Source organism: Talpa occidentalis, unplaced genomic scaffold, assembly GCF_014898055.3.
Source record: "Talpa occidentalis isolate TD23 unplaced genomic scaffold, MPIMG_talOcc4v2.1 talOcc4.8, whole genome shotgun sequence".
Classification (NCBI taxonomy): domain Eukaryota; kingdom Metazoa; phylum Chordata; class Mammalia; order Eulipotyphla; family Talpidae; genus Talpa; species Talpa occidentalis.
In genome coordinates, this window is record NW_023605194.1 from 17,922,832 (window position 1) to 17,946,442 (window position 23,611).

At 44.0% G+C, this 23,611-nt stretch overlaps 2 protein-coding genes and 1 non-coding gene across 10 annotated transcripts in view; 1 reads left to right on the top strand and 2 right to left on the bottom strand.

The window, feature by feature from the left end:
- Positions 1–11: 11 nt before the first annotated feature.
- Positions 12–23,323, bottom strand: GSTO1 (glutathione S-transferase omega 1). 2 transcript variants are annotated; one of them, XM_054690137.1, is made up of 6 exons: positions 23,266–23,323; positions 14,572–14,680; positions 9,524–9,746; positions 6,119–6,217; positions 2,003–2,109; positions 12–1,297 (listed from the first exon to the last, which is right to left on the bottom strand). In XM_054690137.1, the coding sequence occupies exons 2-6, from the start codon at positions 14,628–14,630 to the stop codon at positions 1,144–1,146; spliced, it is 642 nt and encodes a 213-aa protein (XP_054546112.1). In that variant the 5' UTR covers positions 14,631–14,680; positions 23,266–23,323; the 3' UTR covers positions 12–1,143. The 2 variants fall into 2 exon arrangements, with proteins under 2 accessions (XP_054546112.1, XP_037352079.1); XM_037496182.2 differs by lacking the exon at positions 23,266–23,323 and adding an exon at positions 14,898–15,000.
- Positions 10,792–10,898, bottom strand: LOC119234998 (U6 spliceosomal RNA). Its single transcript, XR_005122755.1, has one exon. It is a non-coding gene; the product is annotated as a U6 spliceosomal RNA (small nuclear RNA).
- Positions 22,703–23,611, top strand: part of CFAP43 (cilia and flagella associated protein 43) — an 85,790-nt gene continuing 84,881 nt past the window's right edge. For 6 of the 7 annotated variants that reach the window (XM_054690123.1, XM_054690127.1, XM_054690126.1 and 3 more), the window contains exon 1: positions 23,247–23,418. In XM_054690123.1, coding sequence (XP_054546098.1) covers positions 23,354–23,418 — 65 coding nt within the window. In that variant the 5' untranslated portion in view covers positions 23,247–23,353. Of the gene's footprint in view, positions 22,791–23,246; positions 23,419–23,611 lie in introns of those variants that run through there. The other variant, XM_037497464.2, reaches the window with a different exon arrangement.

Consider the following 23,611-nt stretch of genomic DNA (forward strand, 5'->3'; position numbering starts at 1 on the left):
GCAGAGCGGGGTTCTCCAGGAGACGGGGCGTTGTCCGCGGCCTGCTGTTTGTGAAGTCAACCAATTCTCTAGGGACGGCCCCCAAATTGCCTGCATTCCCTTGCGGCGGGGGGCTCGCTCCTAATGCGGACTTACTGGCTCATCCTGGATCTGCCGAGTCAGAAATCCAGTGATGAGCCTTAGGTGACTGTCATGCACTCTGATGTTTAAGAACTAACCATCCGGAGGTTTTCTTCGGTAGTAAACTTACAAATGAGGACAGGAAACCAGACTGAATTAGGGCGAGTTGACAGCTCCCTAATTATGATAGGAAGAGCAGTGTGCTGGGTGTATTCTTCGGGCCTTCCTGCCAGCATTGTAAGGCCTTACTTAACCTGGGGACCTTAGAAGGAGTGTGTAGAATGAAATGGAGCTCTCCGACCTGCCTTCTCTTGGAGCTGATGTCATCAAATGAGAAGCCCCGCAGACTCAAAGCGTATGAAAACGGCATTAATATTTCTGAATGAGATATTGCCTTGATCTCATCCAGCCTTATATACTGAATTGATAGATGTGGTCTTCACATTATTTCATAACATATATGGGACACCTGCTATATGCCCAGGAAGGAATTTGGTAGGAAGGATTTGTAGGGGTGGAGACTGGAAACTTGAAGACCAAACAGAAGGCCTCCTCGTCATCTGGCTTTGAGGTGATGGGGAGTCTGGTTTTCAGTGGTGATAATGGGAATAAGAAAATAGTGAAATTAAGTTGATGATGGAGAGGAAAGAATGATGAATTGAAAGTTTCTCAGCTCAATGCAAACTTGAAAAGCATCTTTTGAAATGAAAACAAGGGACCCAAGTAAAAATATTTCCCATGAAGTGTTGGAAATCTACATTGAAGCCTAACTCTCACTAGAGATCATTGAGAAGTTTTCAGGATAGGCTCGGATAGACCCCTCAGAGTCATCTGAGCATCCTAAGACAGGAAAGGTGTTTACATTCCTCCCGGAGAGCCATAAGGAAACCTCACAATTAGGCCATGATGTCAAATTAGAGAGTGATCCAGTAACACATGAGTGCACTTGACAATACAAGCATATTATTATTCACACCAGTGAAGGAAATTATCAGACATGATCACTGCTGACTCTTGTGTCCATCAGAGCCCATAGTCACAGGCCTCGGGGCTGTTCTTCAAGTACAGATCAAAGAAACCTCGAAGGGCCTTCGCATCAACGAAGAGGGCTGATACTGCAGGGTCTTCCCTCATAGCTGCCATCCAGAGCTTAAGTTTTGGAGTGTGGTTTACACACCTTTGGGAGGAAGAAAGAATGAAGGTATAAGCTAGGTTAACAAGGGAGGCATTACAATATCCTGTATATCATCATTATTATTCTGCAATTTCCTTTTGTTTTTCTCTAACCTTTTAAAAATAATTCTTTACAATGCATGTAATCACAGAATATTAGATTTGGAAGATATTATACAGGTCTTTGTTTCATGGAAGAGGATCTAGATAGTGTATGACTTGCTCAGCGCGATAACTTGTCCAAACTGAGAGACTGATAATTTTTAAAAAAAATGAGAACACGAAAGACAACCAAGAATGTTATTTATTATTCTATAGCCAGACTGTGCCTATAAGTAACCCCGAATAGCTCTAAGCACTTAAGAAGTGAGAGTAAACCAAGGTCAAAACATTAAGTTTGAAAATAGTGTGTGAATCTTGCTGGTAAACAGGAGGTAACATTGGTTATAACTTCCTGCATAGCATCCCTTTAAAACTTTACAGCCTTATGAATTTTTACCCAGGAGAGTTAAAAATTTCCCTCCTACCCAGGGTTGGGGAGAAGTGTTAGGTGTGGGTATATGACATGCCATGGTTAGTCCAGGACTCTCCTGTCTGCTTGCTCCCCCTCATACAGTTGTATGAATTATTTTCATTTTTGTTGAGAGAAAAGGTCAATATGTATTATTACAATTATTATTAACACGCGCAAAATACTCAAATGTCTTACTCATTTAACTCCACTGCTTCCAGCCGTTCAAACCAGGGCCAGATGAGGTAATCAATCATAGAAAGGGAACTGCCGCCAAAATATGTTGTCTTCTTATTGGTCAAAACCTGAACATTACACAGCATAAGAGTAATTATTTTGTATATCTTGTAAGACTCATAACCAGGAATAATGTAGGCAAGTTAAGTAGAGCAGGTGAGAGCTTTTATCCTGACATATCCAAGTTGACATTTTGTCTGATCAGTTTAAGCTTTAAAATCTATTGGTTTGGGATGAAGCAAAACGAACAAAATAAGTTGGAAGTGGAAAAAAAATAAGCCACAGAGTACAAGATCTTTGTAACACATATACCCAACAAAGGCCCTAGATTCACAATATAGAAAGAACTCCTGGGAATCATTAAGAAAAAAGGCAGCCAACCCGATAGAATATTAAGTAAGACTTCAGTCATCACAAAATATGATTATCCAAATAGCCAATAACCATTTGAAAAAGTTCTCAACTACATTAGACATCAGGGAAATGCAAATTCCATCCAGAATATCCTATCACTGCACATCCATCAGGATAGCTAAAAAGAACAAGACAAAGTTAGCAAGATGTGGAACCACTGCTGACAGGAGTGTAAATTGATACCACCCATGTTTTAACAGTATCTACTAAAGATGAATGCAGACATACTTTATAACTCCTTGGAGATGTGAAGATAGATTAGCCAAAAAGAGATGTGTAAGAATGTTTACTGCAGCACTATTTGTAATAGCCCAAACATGGAAATGTTCACTGTCCACCAGGAGTCAAATGGATAAACTGTGGTGTAGTCATGTTGAAACACTATATCAAGAACAGAATGAACTATATACTGACAAGATTCCATTTGTGTAATGTACAAAAACGGCCAAAACTAGTATTTGTTTTCTTGATATGGGCGCTGGTTCTATAGATGTGTTCACTTTGTGAAAATTCATCAAGTTGCAGTCATGCTTTGGGTACTTCTCTATGTATAACACGTCAATAACAAATTTACTTAAAATATACTGGAAATAACCAGATCAACTATTAAATAGATGCCAAATAAAATTACTTGCAAACTGAGCACAAACAGTATGTTTATGAAATTTAAGAAGATGAATTGGGGCCTCCCTGGTTAAAGATAGCACCATCAAGCTGTCGCCAGCCACTGCAGCACCAGCTCTATCCCGAGCTCAATCCCTGACTGGGCAGGGAGCAACCCACATGGCACAGATCCTCCTGCCTCGCCAGCTGCTCCCCTTAGCAGTGTATTTCAGTAGATCTACCTGTTCTGCTCCCCACTGTCTCTGGTGAATCCTCTCAATGAACCCTCCCCCCACCCCACACGTCTGGTTCACACCCTAGTTCTTGTATGCATAAATAAATAAATCTTTAAAAAAAAAAGATGAATTGTTACTATAGTTTTGCCAGAGGGGTGAACTGAGAATATTATCTGGCTAAGTAACACCAAACCAATATACCCTTTATAAAATATCCATAATTTTTCTCAAAGCTCATATAACATTCTGAATTGTGGACTGTTTATATCCACCTGAGTATTTCTCTTTTGTCTACTATAAAACTAATCATCTTGGAGAAAATGGACATCTTACTTTCTACCGGGTTCCCCTCTGTCTAGCAGACTGCATTGTAATTACTAGGCACTCATAATTATACAATAAATCAAGTCTGATTCTGCCCTTAAATTGTAGTGACTTGTAATTATATTATTCATAAATAAAATTAAGCATGGAAGTTTCAATTAGAAGGAATTGCCTTCTCTGCAATCTAAAACATGAAAATGTTATGACTCACTTTAAAGCATGAGTTCTTAACCTGGAGTCTGTGAACTCAGATGGGGAAAAAAATTACTTGACCTGGACCTACTCACCCAAATTTAGCAAGTATTTCCCTTATGAAAAAGACAACACATCACAGCCAAGTTAATATGTATCTTAAGCATTTAAAAACAATATTCTGAGGAGTTTATATACTCTACCAGATTGCCAAATGGGCCTACAACAGAAGTCTCAACTTTCAAAGAAACAATATTCTCTCACCATAATTTAATAAAATTAGCAAAAAGGTAGTTTTAGAAATTTAAAAAGTACACTGATGGTTGATAGGAAAAAGAAAACATTGCAAAGGAAAACTGCAAAAATCAAATAATTTTTTGCAACTGAACAGTTACAATGCTGCATATTAAAACTTATGGGGGCCTCCCTGGTGGCTTAGAGGTTAAATTTCAGAGCTTTCACTGCTAATGCCTGAGTTCAATCCTTGGCCAGGAAGCTAACCCACATATGGTGCAACAGACCTCTCGTCTCACCCACTGCGCCCCTTAGCAATGTATTTCAGTAAATCCGCCTGCTTTGCTCCCCACTCTGTCTCTGGTGAATCCTCTCACACTCACCCACCACACCTCTGGCCTACACCACAGTTCTTCTACACAAAATAAATTAATTAATAAAATTAAGTTATAAAAAAAAAGTATGGAATACAGCAAAGGTGACATAGAAATACATGGTAACAGATGCATTAAAAAATCGAGAAATAGGGGTCTCCCTGGTGGTGCAAGGGGTTAAGCACAGCACTATGAAGCAATCCACAGCCTCTGCAGCCTAAGTTCAATCCCCCTCCAGGGAGCTACCCACATGGCACAGCAGACCTCTCCTGTCTCGCCCGCTGCTCCCCTTGGCAGTATATTTCAGTCAGTCTGCCTGTTCTGTTCCCCACTCTGTCTCTGGTGAATCCTCTCACTCCCCACATCTCTGGCCTGTACCCCAGTTCTTGTATGCATAAATAAATAAATCTTAAAAAAAAAACTAACTGTAATGGCTCTTAAAAAAAAATACAAAGCAGGATGTAGTGATTTTTCTTAAATTAGGAAATGAGCATATGTATACCAATGTATTTAAAAACATAGATGAGATGAATAATTTAAAAAAATGTAAATTAACCAAAATTGATTCAAGAAGAAATATAACCCCCCCAAATCAATGACCATTAAAGAAATTGAACTAGTAATGAAAAATCTACTTTCATAAAAATATCAGGCTCAGTGTTTTATGGAAATAGCCAACCCCTATTAAATGGTTTCAGGGGATTAGAGAAAAAAACAGAACACTTTACCCAGCTCATTTTATGAGGTTAGAGTGGTTAGAATATCCTTGTTATCAAAACCAAATAAAGACACTGTAAGAACAAAATTACAATGTAATCTCATTTATGCAAAGTTCCTTGAAATATTAATTCTAGGACATATAATATGGAAAATCCACTGAAAACAGGTTTCATCCAACAATGCTAGAATGGTTTAATACCATCTTGTCAAATGACACCATAATCATCAGATTAGGGGAAACTTCTATAGTGGCAAGAGACAAGAGATGCAGAAAAATCAATAAAATTCAGTACTCATTCATGACTGCTAAACAATTAGCAAAGTTGTAAAGAACTTTCTTAATGAAAAAAAAAAAACTTTCTGAAAAAAATCTACATCAAACTATATGCTTACTGATAAAATATTAGGATGCAGTCTCGTAAAACAGAATTATCTTCCCTCAGTAACAATGGAATGTCTCAAGGCCAAGAGCAAGACTCCACCAAAAGGCCCAAATAGCAGCTTTTCCCCAAAGGAGGTAAAAACTTATCTGGGCATTCCCAAGCATCTGTATGACTCATGGCAAACTCTTGGCAATGGGAAATGTTTATTATATGAAGGGGAAATAACACAGAATGTTATCTATGTTCTGATTAATTATGTTAATTTTTTAAATATAGGATAAGGAACTGGAAATAAACATGGAAAAATGAAAACAGGTGACAAATTATGGAAATAAGAATGAAATTCATTTTTTCCTTTTTATTTTAATGTCAGTGCCACCAAATGGTTTAAAGGCAGGCCTATAATAAAACATGTTTTGATGCTTAGCCAAACACATAGCTTACAGCAATCTGTTGTAAAATTTCTTATCTGGTATTATTACTAATTGCTATAAAGTGATTTGGGAAATGAACCAATATGAAGAAAAGAGTAGAAAGAAGAAGGTGGACATAGTGTATCATTTACTCCAAAAAAAGCTGGAAGAAGCAATTGATTACCTCCTCTAGCTTGCTGAATTCTTTCCGCAAGTCTTCCTTCAGGCCAGTGCAGTCTTCCTTATTTTGACTTCTAAGAATGCTTGTTATCAAAGATGGTACCTAGACAGAGAATAATTTCTTAATTTATCAGTCTGAGGGAAACAATACTGGACCCCTCAAAAAAACATCCTAGAGTGTTCACTGACCCAGCATCAAAGGGGCACTGATTTCTGATCTTGAAAACAGGTTTACAGCCTGAGATGCTGTATTGGTCAAGGTTTTTTATAAGTTGCAAATAAAAGAACACACTTTCTCAAGTTTAAGCCAAAAAAAGTCTTCAAAGGACATTGAGTGGCTCACAGAATTGTGAGAAGGTTGAACAAATAGGCATGAAATAAAGCTGGAATGTTCCCAAATGATGCTCAGAACCAGCATGATGGTGAGAAGCACTGGTGAGGTGAACACGGGGTGCCACCGCTTGCGAGGCTGCCAGAAGTTGGACTCGGAACTAATGCCCCTAGCAGGGAAGCCAATTCTGTCCTGGAATTTAGTCTTGCAACCCCCACTGCTCCTGAAGGCCTGGAGCTCTGCCACCAGCCACTCTCACCAGCGGACCTGGCGTCCCACACCAAGCCATTTCTCACATTGCTCATTTCTGAATTGAACTCTGCCGTGTTTGTTTCCAACAGGAAGAACCAAGATCCCAAGCCCTGGCTGCAGCTGCAAAGGGAATTAGGGAATAGAATTTTTCTGATTTCTACCTTGGAGAGGACTCAAGAAGACTTCTAAAGGGGCTGACTACCTGAAGACTCAACAGGTGCATTGCCAGATGCTCTAATGCCTGAGGAGGTGTCTGTGTGTCTTAATACTTCAGTCTTTGGTATCATCTCATGGCAAAACACATATCCACTTATCCCAGTTTAAGTAAACAGACAGTTGTTAAAATACAGAGGAGTCTCCCACAATCCCACCAATGGCAGCCCTGTCTGCCCGCTTCTGAACTCAAGGTTTGCAGGCAGCTTCGTCCATCCACCTTTCCATCTGGACCTGCCTGGTCTTTCATCTCTGCTTCTCCATAAATATTTACTCCATATTATTTTTAATTTATGAGTTCTCTTTGCAATGCTCTTAATTTCTGTCTTCCTAAAACTTTCCTTTTACATGACTTTGGTTTGTTTAGTCTCTTTCTTTATATAGAGATTCAACACCTTTAGTCTCTATATCTCAGCTCTGAGTTCCCAGGAGAGAAGACAACTGATGTTACAAGTGGATCACCACTGGTTTGCTGAGCTGTAACTAGGAAGGTGGGGACCAGATCAAGATCAACGTGGTTCCTGAATGTGAGCCAGGAAAGTAATGGTGGGCTCCAGCTTTTAGTTCATTTTCTTAATAAACAGCACAAGAAATCTCTGGTTGTGTTTTTTTTCCTCCAATCTCTTTCTGGTAAATACCATATTCTCTATCATCTTGGACAGCAGCCAGTTCTATTATGCTTTCACCCTCATCCTAAGCCAGATAATCTCTCTTCCTTCCTCAACAGTTTCCCTTTTAAATGTTTCCTTCAGCAATATATTCTCCTATAAGTACATCTTCTAGATCTCTTTTTTTCTCCTGATGAAAAAAAATTACATTAGAATTAGCTGCTGGACTGAATTTAGAGGACCCCAGTTTTGGTGGCAACATCCAAGGCATCGTTGTCAAGAGCCAGTCAAACACAGGCCTTCTCTCCATCAGGTCTGGTCAGGGGGTGACCTTCGCCCCTCAGTGTCACAGAGCTTCTTTACAGCCCATTGGATCTGGTACTTAGTGGGCCTTGACTCCACCAAGAATACAAGTGTGCTATCATCTCTCTTTTCATCGCTGACTCAGTGGTCAGGGAATCTTGATGGTGGCACAGGATCAAACTCATTTCTCCAGGAAGTGCTTTTCCCAGGATATTTGGGGTGCATTCAGAGCCACAATATCTTGGGTCGCAGGAAGGTGGGTGACATGGATCTTTTTCTTCTGGCTGTGGATGCTTTCAGCACCACTTTCTTGGCCTTCAAAGCTTTTGCTTTGTCTTCAGCTTGGGAGGGGCAGGGACTTCTTCCTTCTTTACTATTGGTGCATCTTCATGAAAAGCTCTTCTGATAGAGACATAGCTTTACCATTTGCTTCCTCTAGAGGTAAGATAAATGCTGACACAACCTGCTATTATGCTATTATAAAAATAGCAGCTGCTGCTATTCCTGGTGTCTACAGTTGCTCATCTTTTAATACTAACTGTTTGAACTAAGCTGCAATATTGATGCTGATTTAAAGGCAAACAGTTCTACTGGAATACCATTTATTCAGTCAGCTAAAAGCTACTGCCAGTATATCTGGGTGCACATTCGATGCTTAGCAGTAGACACTGACTGGAACAACAGCTAACATGATTTGCTCCAGTGCTTTATATTAACTGACCTTTATTGATGAAGAGGGAACAACTGATAAGATGAGGCACAGAGAGGGAAGGTAACCGGTGACTTCCTCACAGTCACACGAGGTCGACGTGTCAGAGCTGGTCACAAACCAAGGGTGAGCCAACAGCAACAGGACCAACGCCCTCCCCTCAAGGAACTCACAGCCTCGGTGCAGCTCACAGCGGGGGAGACAGGTGGTCACTGACAAGGGAAAGTCAGCACAGGCAGGGACACAGCTGGGCACTAACTCACTCTGGACAAGCTTCCAGAAGGCAGCAGTGGCAGTGCACATACAGATACCCCCCACTTTTGAATGTTCACATCATGCCCATATCTCTTTTGCAAAAGACCCTCATTAGTACCTGTCTTAGTCCTGCAAAAGGGCTGAGGAGGATGTTTGCTTTGACAACAAAAGGCAAAAAGCAAAAAGAGCATTCTGTGTTTGGTAGCAGTACGTACCCCAAGTGGCCAAAGTGCCAACACTAAGCTCCCTCCCAGGAACACATCACACAGGCTGTGTATGTAGATGGCATCCCTGATTTTGCTATATGTCAGTGTCAGGTGTTATTTGGTAGATTATTTTTGGGGGGGTCTGGGAATATTGAAAAAAATTTTCCATGTGAATTAACGGTAGTGCTTCTTTAATTTATGCCATTTACTTATGAAAGATTCCTTAGGAATCCTCTACTTCCGGATAGCATGAGAAGAGGACTTGTACATAAGCAGGCAGGATGAGAAGAAAGGGTTGAGTCCACCAGCAATAGTTGAGAAAGAAGGTGGTAAGTTTGTTCGTTCAATATGGCTGGAATATAAAGTGTCAGAAGAGCGAACTTTAGAGAGCTCAGGAGGGACAGACTCATGAACGGTCTTGAAGGACATGTCAAGAGCACAATCCTCTCCCAAATCACTGAATCATAAATGACAGCACTGACTTAGCTTAAAACAAAATTTTCAAAGAGGAGCGATAATTTCCTTTACACACCTTAGAAAATAACTCAAAGGTCATCTTTTGGCAAGCTTTCTCATATGGGTCCTCTGGAAACAGCTTCTTCCCCGGATATGTTTCATCCAGGTACTCACAAGTGATGGCAGATTCACAGATCAGTTGCCCCTGGCTGTTTTCCAGAACTGGCACCAGACCAAAGCGATTCTTCTGAAAGAACCACTCGGGCTTATTTTTCAGGTTGATGTTGATGACTTCATGCCTAAAAGACAATGAAAAGAATGAAACAATGTTTGTATTTCTCACTAAATTTCTGGCTCTACCCTCCACTTAATTGATCCAACCCCAAAGTTAGGAGTCCGCTAGGCCTTGATTATTTCACCCCCATTCTCATTGCCTCGTGTCAAATGATCAGCAAGACCTGTTGGCTGCATCTCCAAATCAGATTCTGATTTTATCCACTTCTCAGCTTTAACACCACACCACCACCATCTGCCATCTACAACTGGCCTGTGTCCACTGCAGATTTCCCACAGTCCCTTCTCAATCCATGGCCAGGCTGGACTTTGACAATAGTAAACTCAGTCAGGTCACCATCTGCTTCCAAGCCCAGACTGGTTCACACAGCAAAAGAGAGTAAACTCCAGAACTCTTCCCATGGCATGCAGAGCACATTCCATCTGGCTCCTACTTACCTGTCATGCCTGTTTCCTAAGACTTTGCCTCTGGCTGTTATGATCTGGCCACACCTTGAGAGTGTTCTGTTCCCACAGTAAGAGTGTTGCCACATTAAGAGTGTTGGCACTTGCTGTTCCTGCCTGTAGCTTTTTGTGTTCCCAGGTGAAACACCACCTCCTAAGAGATAATTCCTCATCAACTTTGAAGCAGCTGAGAGCCTCTGTTTAGAGACCCATCTTGTTTTACTTTCTTCACTAAACTAATGTATCTGCAATTACTTTGTTCATTATTTACACATTTATTATACCTTACCTCCTCAAAACGTAAGCTCCATGAAAGAAGGGTTCTTCATGTGTCTCATCTTTCATATTAATATATACGTAAAAGCAAAATTTCCAATAAACTAAAATGCTATGAAGGGTGTCCCTGGTGGTGCAAGGGATTAAGTCTCAGCACTATCAAGCTCTCAGCAGCTACTGCAGCATGAGTTCAATCCCTGACCAGGGAGCTGTCTCACATAGCACAACAGACTTCTCCTGTCTCTCCCGCTGCTCCCCTCAGCATTATATTTCTTTTTTTTTTTCTTTTTTCTTTTACTTTTGCTTCCTTTTATTTTACGTTGAACTTATAAAAATATGGAACGCTTCATGAATTTGCGTGTCATCCTTGCGCAGGGGCCATGCTAATCTTCTCTGTATCGTTCCAATTTTAGTATATGTGCTGCCGAAGCGAGCACTCAGCATTATATTTCAATGATCTGCCTATTCTGCTCCCCACTCTGCCTCTGGTGAATCCTCTCACCCCCTCTGGCCTATACCCCAGTTCTTTTATGCATAAATAAAATAAATCTCTAAAAATAAATAAATAAAATGCTATGAAGAAAATAGGTTTCAGATAGTGAGCAAACATTTGAATGAATCAGTGGAAATGTTTCAAGATTAATAATAAGATACTCCATTTTTGGCCAAGAGGTAACTTAACTGTTAATTTTTTTTAAGATTTTTTATTTTATATTATTTATGTATCCCCAGCCAGGAAGCTGACCCACATGGTGCAGCAGATCTCTCCTTTCTCGCCAGCTGCACACCTCAGCAATGTGTTTCAGTCAGTCCATCTGTTCTGCTCCCCACTCTATGGTGAATCCTTTCACCTCCTCCTGCACCTTTGGCCTGCACCCCAGCTCTTATATGCATAAATGAATAAAATAAATCTTTTAAAAAAATGTTGCATAGGTAAATCATATAACATAAACCCCAAAGGAAGAAAAGCGGTAACTTTCAGGCTATATTCAGATTGTAATTAGATCTGATTTGTATATCGCCTCAGATTGTGGCGGAAATAAGAGAAGGAAGGTTTCATAAAACTGTCAAAGCTGGATAACTGTACAACAGATTAGTCACTGAAGAATATATACCAACTTCTTTTGTTTCCTATTTCCCCATCCACTGCATCTAGAACGGCATTTAGTTTGAGGATTTAAATATGTAATCACCCATGGAAACAAAGGAACAGTCAATTTGAAGATGTGTGAGCGTGCATGTGTGGGTGTTTATTAAAAGGTTCATGCTCTGACACATTACTAGGTATTCAGATATGAACCACTGCAAGAAAAACAAAACCCCTGCCAAGAAACTGTCAACATTCCTGAAAATTTATACTATGAAAACAAAAGGTAGGACCTGGGCTTTGTGCTAAGATGCATACATTTTGTTAACCTGGCATTGTGAACCAGTAAGTCAACACATGTGCCCCAAGTTGAAACATGCACCTTCTAGGGAAAACTATGCTTTCTTAGTTATGTCTGACGGCAAAGATCTAGTGCCTCTCAGATGAATGTCTCCTGGGGATCAAACTTAAAATGGACCCATGACAGTAAATAATCTCTGTTGTTTGCACTATCTGGCAGCTGGACCACTCTCCACCACTCATTATACACACTCTTACAGTAAAATAATTTCAAGTCTCTTTTGGAAAACTGTCCCAGAGGGTAAGGTAGTTTTCAGCCTAGAGGAAGGCCAATAAACCAGAATTTTGTGCCCCTGAATCCAGCTGTGTCCTGCTCCTAGACTTTTCAACTAGGTAAGACTCATAAGATATGTCTTTTTTAATCCAATTTGAATTAGATCTTTCTTACAGTGAAAAAGTTCTGACCATCACAGTAAATATTACAGTATTTTGAGTAATAGTCTTTTGTACATAAATGTTACCAAATGTTGAGTATCTCGTTCTGTGTTCAGAATCATAATTTTGTCCAAATGATATGCAAGTCTTAGTGATGGTTCGTCCAAAATAAACAAAGACAAAATGTTCCTTAAGAAAGGGTGCTATGTTTTAAACTGCCACAGAGGGCCTCCCTGGTGGCACAGGGTTTACGTCTTAGGGTTATCAAGCTATTGCCAGCCACTGTGGCATGAATTCCATCCCCCCCAGTGAGCTAACCCACACATGGCGCAGTAGACCTCTCCTTCTCCCCTGCTGCTCCCCTCAGCAGTGTATTTCAGTAGATCTGCCTGCTCTTCTCTCCACTGTCTCTGGTGAATCCTCTCACTCCCCACCTGCTCCCCTGATCCCAGCACCTCTGGCCTACACCCAGTTCTTGTATGCATAAATAAATCTTTAAAAATAAATGAACTGCGGGCCTCCCGGGTGGTGCAGCGGTTGAGCGCTGGGTTGCGAAGCTGCCCGCAGCCTATGTGGCGCCGGTTTGATCCCCGGCTGCTCCTCGGTCACCGGAGGAGGGTCCCACATGGCGCGCAGACCTCTCCTGCCGCCCGCTGCTCCCCTCAGCAGTGTGCTTCAGTCCTTCTGCCTGCTCTGCTTCCTGCTCTGGCTCTGGTGAATTCTCTCACCCTCCCATGCTTCTGACTGTACCCAGTGCTTGTAGGTATAAACAAACAAACAAATAAATAAGTTTTTTTAAATAAATAAATAAATAATAAATGAACTGCCACAGAGCTTTCCACACCACAGGTATCTGCTATATCTTTTTTTAAAAAATTTATTTATTTATGCATACAAGAACTGGAGTACAGGCCAGAGGTAGGCAGGGAGGATTAGCCAGAGAAAGAGTGGGGAGCAGAACAGGTGGACCTACTGAAATACACCACTGAGGTAAACAGCAGGTGAGACAGGAGAGGTCTGCTGCACCATGTGGGTCAGCTCCATGGCTGGGGATCAAACTCAGGCCACAGTGGCTGGTGATAGCTTCATAGTGCTGAGACTCAACCCCTTGCACCACCAGGGAGGCCCTCAGCCACTTGTTTACAAAGAAACTGATAAACAGACACGTCAAAGGCAAAAAACCTGGCTGTGGAAAGTCCCTACCTACATCAAAATTAACAGGTAGTCCTGATCAGATGTTCCTGAAAAAGTGGCATAAATATACATACCAAAGTTAAGGCAATTTGATATGTGCTGACCCCCAGCCTGCGGTCCTAAAGCCTTCTGGGGCGTCTCCTCCAACCCTTGCCCTGGGAACTAGCAGCCCCTCCTCTTGCAGAAGGATTGATCCCTGGATTTCCCCTACAGGGTCCCACCTACTTCTGAACTTTGCCAAGAGGTTTATTACCTTTCTTCCCTTTTTGCTTCCAATTTAATTATATGATTATATTATTTTAATGTGGATTCTCCCCCAATAAATTCACATGTGGCTCTATGAATTTGGCTTGAGTCCTGAGAGAAATCTTCCAGCTTCCTGAAGTTAGCCTTCCAGAGACTATGAACCTACTAAAACAATACTTGGCCTCAGAGGAAGGCCCCGTGACTACTGCACATGTCTGCTGATAAATCATATGTTCCTAGGCATGCTAGTTTCATCGAGTTTTAGCAAAAGACTGGACTTTCAGGCACGGACACACTGACTCAACCAACTACCCAACCTGCAGGATTATGTCCAGTGCAGTTAGCTCTGCACTCTGCTAGGAGGGTCAACGCCTTGACTCAGAACCGGAGTAAATTACCCACTATTCAGGAAAGGACCATATACTCAGAATAACAGCAACCAGCACAGGATAAACCCGACATGCATGGAGCAGGGTGAAAACCAAAGGACCGTGGACCAGGAATCAAGGATCGTCCAGAATTAAAAGAGCTGCTGCCTGTGGCTACAAGTCCGAAAATCTCGGCAAATCACTAACTGTACTTGAGCCTCAGCTTTTCTAATGCATTAAATGGTTCCTCTAAAAGGGGTGTCACTGATAGGAGTCCGTGGTTATTCCACCCGGCCCCCACCCTGGGGAGAGGGCCCACAACTTGCTATGCTCCCCCAACAGGCTGAGAACAGTTTATTTAGCAGCAATCTGGAGGCCCAATGCGAGATTCCCACCCCTGCCCAATGCGAGATTCCCACCCCTGCCGCCAGCAGCCGCGGGCTCCGGTGGGCTCCGGGGCGCTCCTGCCGAGATCCTCACCCGATTCCCTTGGCCTTCAGGACCAGCAGCGTCCTCTTGGCGTACGGGCAGAACCTCATGCTGTAGACACGGATCAGGCCCTCGGGAACTGGCCCGGGGGGCTCGCTGCCTGCGGAAGAAAACCCAAGGCGGTTAGGACCCCAAGAACTGCAGGGACCCCGGTCTCCTGCCGTGGCCCGGCCCAGCAGCAGAGAGGTCCGCGCGCCGCGGCCTCGGCCCACGCCCGCGCTTGGGGCCCTCCCGGGGGCCTTGCTCCGCAGCAGCGGCACCCCACGCGCAGCGGCGGGTCTCGAGATCACCGCTGCCCCCCAGCCGGCAGGCCTCACCCTTAGCCATGCTTTTGGCTGACGGCCCCGACATTGCGGCGCAGCGCAGGGCGAGCTCCAGCCCCGGTTTGCAAGCGACTCAGGAAGTAGGTTGCCCCTCCTCGCCTCCCAACTGCCCCTCCTCCCTCCCCCCTCCCAACTGCCCCTCCTCCCTCCCCCCTCCCAAATGCCCCTCCTCCCTCCCCCCTCCCAAATGCCCCTCCTCCCTCCCCCCTCCCAAATGCCCCTCCTCCCTCCCCCCTCCCAAATGCCCCTCCTCCCTTCCCCCTTCCTCTCTAAAGTGGTGGCCCGGGATGGCCTCCAGCTGCGCCCGGGCTGGGTTCTCGGGACTTGGCGCCTCCCCGGCGTTGGAGGCGAACCCACAGGCTGGACCCTGACCCATGTGCTCAGGTCCTATTTCCTACTCCTGGAGAAGAAATGCTGGAGGCTGAGACGCCGGAGGGAAGTCTGCCCACATGCCCACTTCGTGCGCCCCCACCCAGGGGCTGACCTTCTTTTGATTTTGGGGGGATAGGGCTTAAAACCTACAGGTGGAACGGTGCAAAGTCTATCGTGTACACTAAGATGGCGCTTAATGGAGGTTAAGAGTAGAAAATTTGGAAAGGAGTCACCACAGTTCCAGAAACCTACTAGCTCGCACAAGGCCAAAAGCTGGAGGTGGGGGCTAGAAGCGATTAACATAGTCGATAAAACAGCTATAGAAATGAGAAATCCGTAGGTGCCAGCAGCTGTAGTAAGTTTCAGACTGCTATAGAATGTATTCCAGGCGCAGACCAGAGGTAGGGAGATGGAGTTTGAGGATCAGTGTAGAGAATCACTGGTCCTTACAAATCAACCTAGTCCCACCCTAGAAGTAATTAGGTTAACAAAAATTAACTCCACAAAGGAATGACCTCCTCCCAAAGAGAAGACTGTATCAGGGCAACTTCTGCACTGGCAAGGGGCAGCAGCCCTTCTGCCCGCCTGTAACTATGCTGGCCACTCTCTTATTAGCAAACCTGTCCCTTTCAGGGGCAATTCTTTCTGCCCATTTGTGTCTATGCAAATGTCCTTTATTCTTTTCCCCCTTTTTGTAATAGGCCTGCCCCCTTTGGATATAACTAATGACTCTGCTTGTGGAAAAATTCACTGCATGCTGCTGAAAGGGAGCTCTGGTGAAACTCTTCCCAGAGTTAACCTAAGGACTCCACTCCCCAAACCCAGCAAAACTGACTTCCCTCTCAGTTCAGAGGCACAAAAGATGATCGAAACCCTCAGGGCCACAACCAGACCATGAACTAAAGTGATTCTCCCTCCATGCAAGTGCACACCAGACCCTGGCCCTGACCCTGACCCTAATCTCTTACATACAGTCACTCTCTTGGAGGCATCCTCCTGGCAGCCCTCACGTGCACAAACCTCAGCTTCCCCAGTGCACCAAGGCTTCCTCCAAGGCTTCAGGGCCTGTGGCCCTGGCCCAGGGCTTGTTTGTTGTTCCAGAACGTGCTTGTAAGGCTTCCATTATGTAGGGCCCAGTGCCAGGTCCACACAGCCACACAGATCACTTTTCATTTCTTTTGGAGTGGCTTAATATGACCATTGGGAGGGCCACTGTCCCTTTTGTCACCCATAGGACACACCCTTTTAATTTTAACCAAAAGGAGACAGCACAAATCTGGCAATTAATCTCAGAACCTCGGTTTTCACATTTTTATTTATTTAAATTTATCAAAACTTTATTTATTGGTTAACTTTTGAAGTCCTCATAAAGACCAGGCTCAGATTCAAGAAAATGAATTGAGTGAAACTAATCTCATGTGGCTATGAAAAAAGTCTGGCCAGAGAATTCCTTCAAACATTCCCTCCTAATTTAGGGATCAGAAAAGAGGGGCTTGGAGGCACAAGGTATAGAAAAAGAAAAAAGCTGATCAAGGTTTTGTTTGTCTGCCTAGATTAGAAATACAATAACTCCTGTGTCATTTATTTGGGTGTCTATTTTGATTTTGATTAGCACTATTATGGGAGAGTCAGGGAGGGAGGTGATAAGCTAGATTTTGGTGACCTGCTAGGGTTTGCTCCTGGCTCCACCCCTGTGTTAGTTTGCTAGGGTTAAGATAACAAAGTAGGGCCTCCCAGGTGGCACTGGGGTTAACGTCTCAGTGCTATCAAGCTATTAGCAGCCAATGCAGCTTGAGCTCCATCTCCAGCCAGGGAGCCAACCCACATAGCACAACTGCTCCCCTCAGCAGTGTATCTCAGTAGATCCACCTGTTCTGCTCCCCACTCTGCCTCTGCTGAATCCTCTCACCCTCCACCACACAGATGGCTTACACCCCAGTTCTTGTATGCATAAATAAATAAAAACAAATCTTTTTTAAAAAGATAACAAAGTAGTACATGACTGAATGTCTTAAACAATAGAAATTTGTTCTGGCAGCCTTAGATCAAGGTGTTGATTGGTCTTAGATCAGGTCAAGGTCTATTCCATCCCTCGCCCCGCAGCTTCTTTCTGGTGGTTTGCTAGCCACCTTTGGCCCTCTTAGGGAGTATAGTACCATTTCTCCACTTTTCACATGCTGTCCTCCCTGTGTGCTGGTATGTGTTCAAATTTCCCCTTCTTACAGGGACACCAGTCATGTTGGATTGAACCTATTTTCTATCAAGGTCACATTCTGAGGTATTGGGGGAAGGGCTTTAACATGTGAGTATTTGAATTCATGATTCAACATACGAGTTTGTAACAGGGCAGTCCCCATTGGAAAGGGGCAGAAGTGGCCCAGCACGTTTGGGACAAAAGGAACAAAATCAAGATAAAAGCTGCTTTTGTTAACCTCCCAACGGTTTCTCATCCACATCTGTGCCAACCAGTCCAGGACCAAGAAGCAAGCATAGTTTCTTCACATGTCTCTGCTCCATGTGCCTCCTCCAGGTCTCCTTTTGGCTCTCCATCCTTCCTTTCCCAGTCTCCTTTCCACCCTTCCTTCAGTGGGGTAGCAAACCTGGAACCTCCCCTTTTCCTGGAGAACATACTGTCACAAATTTATAAATTTATTGTGAGCCCATAATAACCCCTTGTTAACTCTGTGAATATAGGCAGGTTCCCCCTGTGTTTCTGTTCCTTCATTTAAAACGGGGTGGTAAAAACTGAATGCCTCTTTTACAGGGTTTGAAGAAGGATTAAGTTAGTAAATACATAGCACATTCTTGGCAAAGAATAATATTAAGTAAATGCTTGTTATTATTGCATATGCATACTTAACTTGGTAACTGGGCAAGAAACAGATACCCTATGATAAAAATTAGATCACATTTCTGCTAAAACATGGAGATTGCTTAACTCTTTCAAAGAAAATAAACTCTAGAAGAATTTTTAGCACATTGATGATATCATGAAAATAAACCCTATAAATTTAAACTTGACCTGGCAAGACTTCTAATGGGCAAACTAAAAACTTAAAGTCAAAATATCATTTGAGAACTTTTATTTGAAATCGCCTATCCTCTGATTAGTGTGTCTAGTGTAAAGTTTTGTTTTAATGATTTAAATGATTCAATTCATCAGTAAAGTTAATTCCTCAAAGATGTAAATTGAAGAGAAAATGTACTTGCCTGGCACACTACAGTACTGTGGCACCATTCTGCCTAACAGTGGACCATCCATCCACAGCCCTTTGTGGTTGTGTGTGTGATATGTGAACATCTGGATAGGCACCGCTGTTGGCTCCAGGTAAAAGGGCACAGTATTCACATTTTTGCAGCTGTAGCTGTCAATAATTAACCCCAGGAAGCTAATCCGAACTGATTCTGCTGGTTACAGATCAAGAGTTAAATGTCCTACTGATAAGAAATAGTTCCCTATCTTTTAGGTGGTATCTGTTATTACTGACTATATACACGCACTTGTTACAACATTCTTCTGTCACTTTTCAGCAATGTAATTTGAATAATTTTATACTTGGTTATATATAAGGTATTTCTATAGAGGAAAGAATATCGAAACTCACATGAATGGTTTTATTCATGTTATTTTATTATTTTTTTAAATTATTATTTTTTGTGTGTAGAAGAACTGGGGTATAGGCCAGAGGTGCAGTGGGGGGCAGGAGGGAAGTGGGTGGGAGGATTCACCAGAGACAGAGTGGGGAGCAAAACAGGTAGATTTAATGAAATACATGCTAAGGAGAGCAGCAGGCAAGACAGGAGTGGTTTGCTGAGCCATATGTGTGTTAGCTCCCTGGCCGGGGATCTAACTCAGACCATAGCAATGACTGTGCTGAGACTTGACCCCTAGGCCACCAGGGAGGTCCCTCATGTTATTATTTTAATTAGTCATATTTAAAATATATTTTTAAAAATTAGGGTTCCTTATCTTGTGAATAAGAATGCTTCTCTTAAGATTACTATTCTATGATAGTCCATGGAATGGAGAAACACCTTCATCAAAGAGATTCCAGGGGGAAATACTGGTTGAATGATAGAGTGAAAGAATTAGTAAGACTCATAGTGTGGTCAAATTTTAAAAGAAGAACATTATAATTCTTGCAATAAAAAAAAAAAAGCCATACAGGAGTAAATGGACTGTAAAGAAAGGAACTTAAATAGCAGATAAAAGGGGGGAGGGGTGGGTATTAAAAGTACATTGGGAGTATAATGGATAAATAAATTGTGGAGTAGTCATATCATGGACAATCATCCAGCCATGAACACATAAACCATAGCTACAACTATCAGCATAAATGCATCCCCAAAACATAATAGTGAGTCCTGAAAGCAAGTCACAAGATAATACATTTGGTCTGTCACTATATATATTAAGTTTAACCACATGCAAAGAAAAACAGCATACATTTTATGACATGCATATGTGCTAGAACTGAAAAAGTAAGGGATACACAGAACTCAGATGAGTGGGGGAGGGAAGCAAGAGTTAAAGGAGGTGCAGGCCATGGGGGTGGCTGCTTCAATTTGTTCCATTACTTAAGGGGGAAAGTGGCTTCTAGATAGTGGAATTGAGGTAGGAAAGAATTAGTGAGGAGAAATGAGGAGGAGAATGTTATTACCTGAAACCTTTCTATACAATTTTTGTCAGTGCATATAAAGCAATCCGCAGCCTCTGCAGCATGAGTTCAATCCCCGGCCAGCCAGGGAGCTACCCACATGGCACAGCAGACTTCTCCTGTCTTGCCCGCTGCATTCCTCAGCAGTGTATTTCGGTAGTGTATTTCAGCCTGTTCTTCTCCCCATTCTGTCTCTGGTGAATCCTCTCACCCTCCCCCCCCCCACACCTCTGGCCTGCACCCCAGCTCTTGTACGCATAAATAAATCTTTAAAAAAAACAATTTATGTCAGTGCAAACTGATTCCCATGTTTGTCCATGAATGACCTTTGAGCTTCCCTCGAAGAAGCCCACCTGAGAATCTACAGAGATCTGTGCTCTGCTAAAAACTGCCCCGCGGGGCCCAAGAACCCTCAGAGCCTACCCAGCCCTGTCTGAATAGGGCTTAATGCCCTCCACATCCACACACCTCCTCCAGGGGTCCCTTTCCTGCTTTGTTATGCTGTCCTGTAGTGTGAAAAGTTGACCTAAGCTAAGCCATTTTAAAGTGGAGCTGGGCAAGTCACATCAGAGGAATTGTCTTATATGAACTGGGCCAAACCTTCCAGGCAGCCAGCAAAAACAAGAATATCCTGTCTAAAAGATTGATCAGGGGCCTTCCTGGGGGCCTAGAAGTGAACTCTCAGCACTATCACCTACCTCTACAGCCTGAGTTCCATCCCCAGCCAGGGAGCTGACCCACATGGCACAACAGACCTCTCCTGTCTTGCCCACTGCTCCCCTCAGCAGATCCACCTGTTCTGCTGCCCACTCTGTCTCTGGTGAATCCACCCCCCATGCACCTGTGGCCTACACCCTAGTTCTTGTATACATAAATGGATAAAAATAAATCTAAAAAAAAAAAAAAAAGACTCCTTCTGGGGTGCCTCTGCCATGGGCCTTTGCCTCTGTCTTGAGGGGGTGGGGGATACAGAGATCAACACTCCCCTCCTCCTGACCATAACTCTTGGGATTTACCATTGGGACTGACCCCCTCCCCCAGCCCTGTCTCACTTTCACCCCTTGTCCTTAAAACAAAAGGCTATTGTGTGATGCTGTGAGCCTGTTTTGTGCCCCCAGTGGCTGTTTAAGGAGTGTGGTGCAGGTGTAAATGGCAGGAGTGGCAGGATAAGAGAAAAGGCAGATAAATGAATTTGTCTCCTCTTCCCTTTTAGGTGACTATTACTTCTTTTTGGGCTCCAACTTGCAGCTCCAGGGGTTCTCATGAAACTACCTGGGTTCAAATTCATTTGAAAGTTGTGGGACTTTGGGCAAAAATCTTTATTTTTCTGAGACTCAGTAAATAAATATCCCTATCCACGCAACAGGGATAAAATAATACACATGCCACAACTACGTAAGATACCAGACATAGAGTAGAACTTAACATAAGCTCACTATTATAGCAGTGCTGAGGGGAAATCGGTGCAGAAGGCACAGACTTCAAAGGTAGGGTCTGAGATTCGAATACAATTCTGCCACTGAACTTTTTATTTTTCAATATGAATCATTCTTCCTGTTGTCCTGCCTTAAAACCTTTACAAGAACTGTCCTCTGCTCATCTGCTCATCCCTGCCTCATCACTCCTCATCCTTAGATTTTCAGTGAAAAGAGCTCATGCACACAGAAACTATTTCTAACTGCCCTTCTAACTAGGTGAGAACCCCAACTTTAGGTCCTTAACATCACATTCCTTTTCTTCATAAGACAGTCTATAATTCCATGTTTGTGTAATGCAATGGCTGTCTATGATGGTCCCCACCCTGACCTCATCGATCTCTAAATTCCAAAAAAAAGGGAAGGAATTTTCTGTTTCATTCATTATTTTATTCTAAGCACAATGCATGGGGGGGAGGGGTGTTTAGTAAATAGGAGAGAGGAGAGAAAGTGGTTAGATGTGACAGCGGTTTAAAGAAAGGGCAGGATGCGTGGAAAGGAGAACAGGGAACGCCTGCGGAGGACAGGGCCTGGTGGGGAGGGAGAGGAAAGGAAAGGGAGCGAGGGGATGGGAGGGCACGAACGGGAAGGGAGGAAGCGCCGACAAACTGCTGACGTTTTGATTAGGTTCTTGCAGACATTTCCACCTCCTTGAAGTAGCAGAGGAGCGAGGGTGGCGCAGTGATCTAGGCTTGGAGCCCCGAATTTAATCTAGATCTGGTTCCGAGCCCCACTCAGTTTTGCGCCAGTGGGCAAATTATTTCTCTTATCCTCACTTTGCTTATCTGTAAGATGGGGCCATTGGGGAGCTGAAGATTAAAGATACCCGCGTGACGCCTGGAACGCCGGGCAGGGTCAGCGCTGAAGGGAATCTCTGCCGTCGGCGTTTATTTATTTAATTAATTAATTTACATATATATTTTGTGGGGGGGGGGAACCCTCGCTGGGAGCCGGGGAACGAACCGGCGCTGCAGAGGCTGCGGGCAGGCCAGCGCTCAGCCGCTGCGCCACCAGGGGAGGCCCCGTCGGCGTTTATTAAGAGCCATGGCGGGTCTCCGGCCGCACCCTCCGGCACCCACTCCCGGGGCCCGCCTCTCGCTTCGCTCCACGCTCGCCTATTGGCCGAGGGAGGGCAGCGCGCCCGCCAATCCGCTTGGCCGAAAGGGCAGAGCCAATGGGCGCAGGCGTTACGGTTTCCTGGATACGGGAGTAAACAGCAAAGGCTTCGCAGGCGCGGGCGCCAGAGCGACCGTTGCGGCCCGGAGCCGGGGTCCTGCGCCGCCGCCCGCCGCCCGCCGCCCGCCGAGGGAAGCGCCGCCCATGGCTCAAGGCCGGGAGCGAGAGGAGGTCACCGGCACCGTCACCCCAGCGGTGTCCGTGAGGTGCGGCGTCCACCGCCACGCGACTCACTCCGGCCTGGCGGAAACTTGCTGTGACCTGCCTTCCCCCCCTGCTCTCCTCTGCCTCCCATTCTTCAGACTTGCTCTCGCGGAAACTTCGACTTTTTTCTCAATTCCAAATGCCTTCCAGCAGATTCCCTTCCTACTCGTCCTCTTTCTCTCCATCACCATCCCCCCACCCCAATTCCTTCCTTCAACGACCGCATCTCTACTTGTCTCCCCCGACCCCGCCATTTTGCTGCGATCCCGTCCCCACTCGACTGGTGTTGCTCCCTCCGCCATTCTTTCCTGCCTCCTTTCTGGCGTAGCATTCCCTGCAGCGGTCCGTTTCCCACTGACCTTTCATACACCACCCACCACCCCCCACCCCAATGACAGCCCCCATCCCGATCTAGGTGTCTTAGGAAATTTTCCCCAAAGTTAGAGCTATCAGTCCCTTCTACTCCAGCCCACTTACTTCGGATTTACTTGGGCTTAACGTGACCTTCGAAAAGCATAAAACACTGCAGATGTGAAGCGGAATTTCTTTCCTTCCACGTTCTAGAATGTTACCCGCACTCTATTCCAGACATCCTCGACGGGGCCTAGCTGCACTGCTCAGCCTCTTGAGGTTACTCACACCAGTGCCCTTCACTTGCCTTCTCCACCACCTCTCAGCATACCTTTTATATTTCATGAAAGTAGACTCTCCCCTAATCTCAGATTGTCCTTTCTAACAAATACTCACCACACTCTCCTTAAACTATCTTCCTTTTGTGTTCTAACCTTTTCCTTCGTGTTGATTTAATTCCATTTATTTTCTG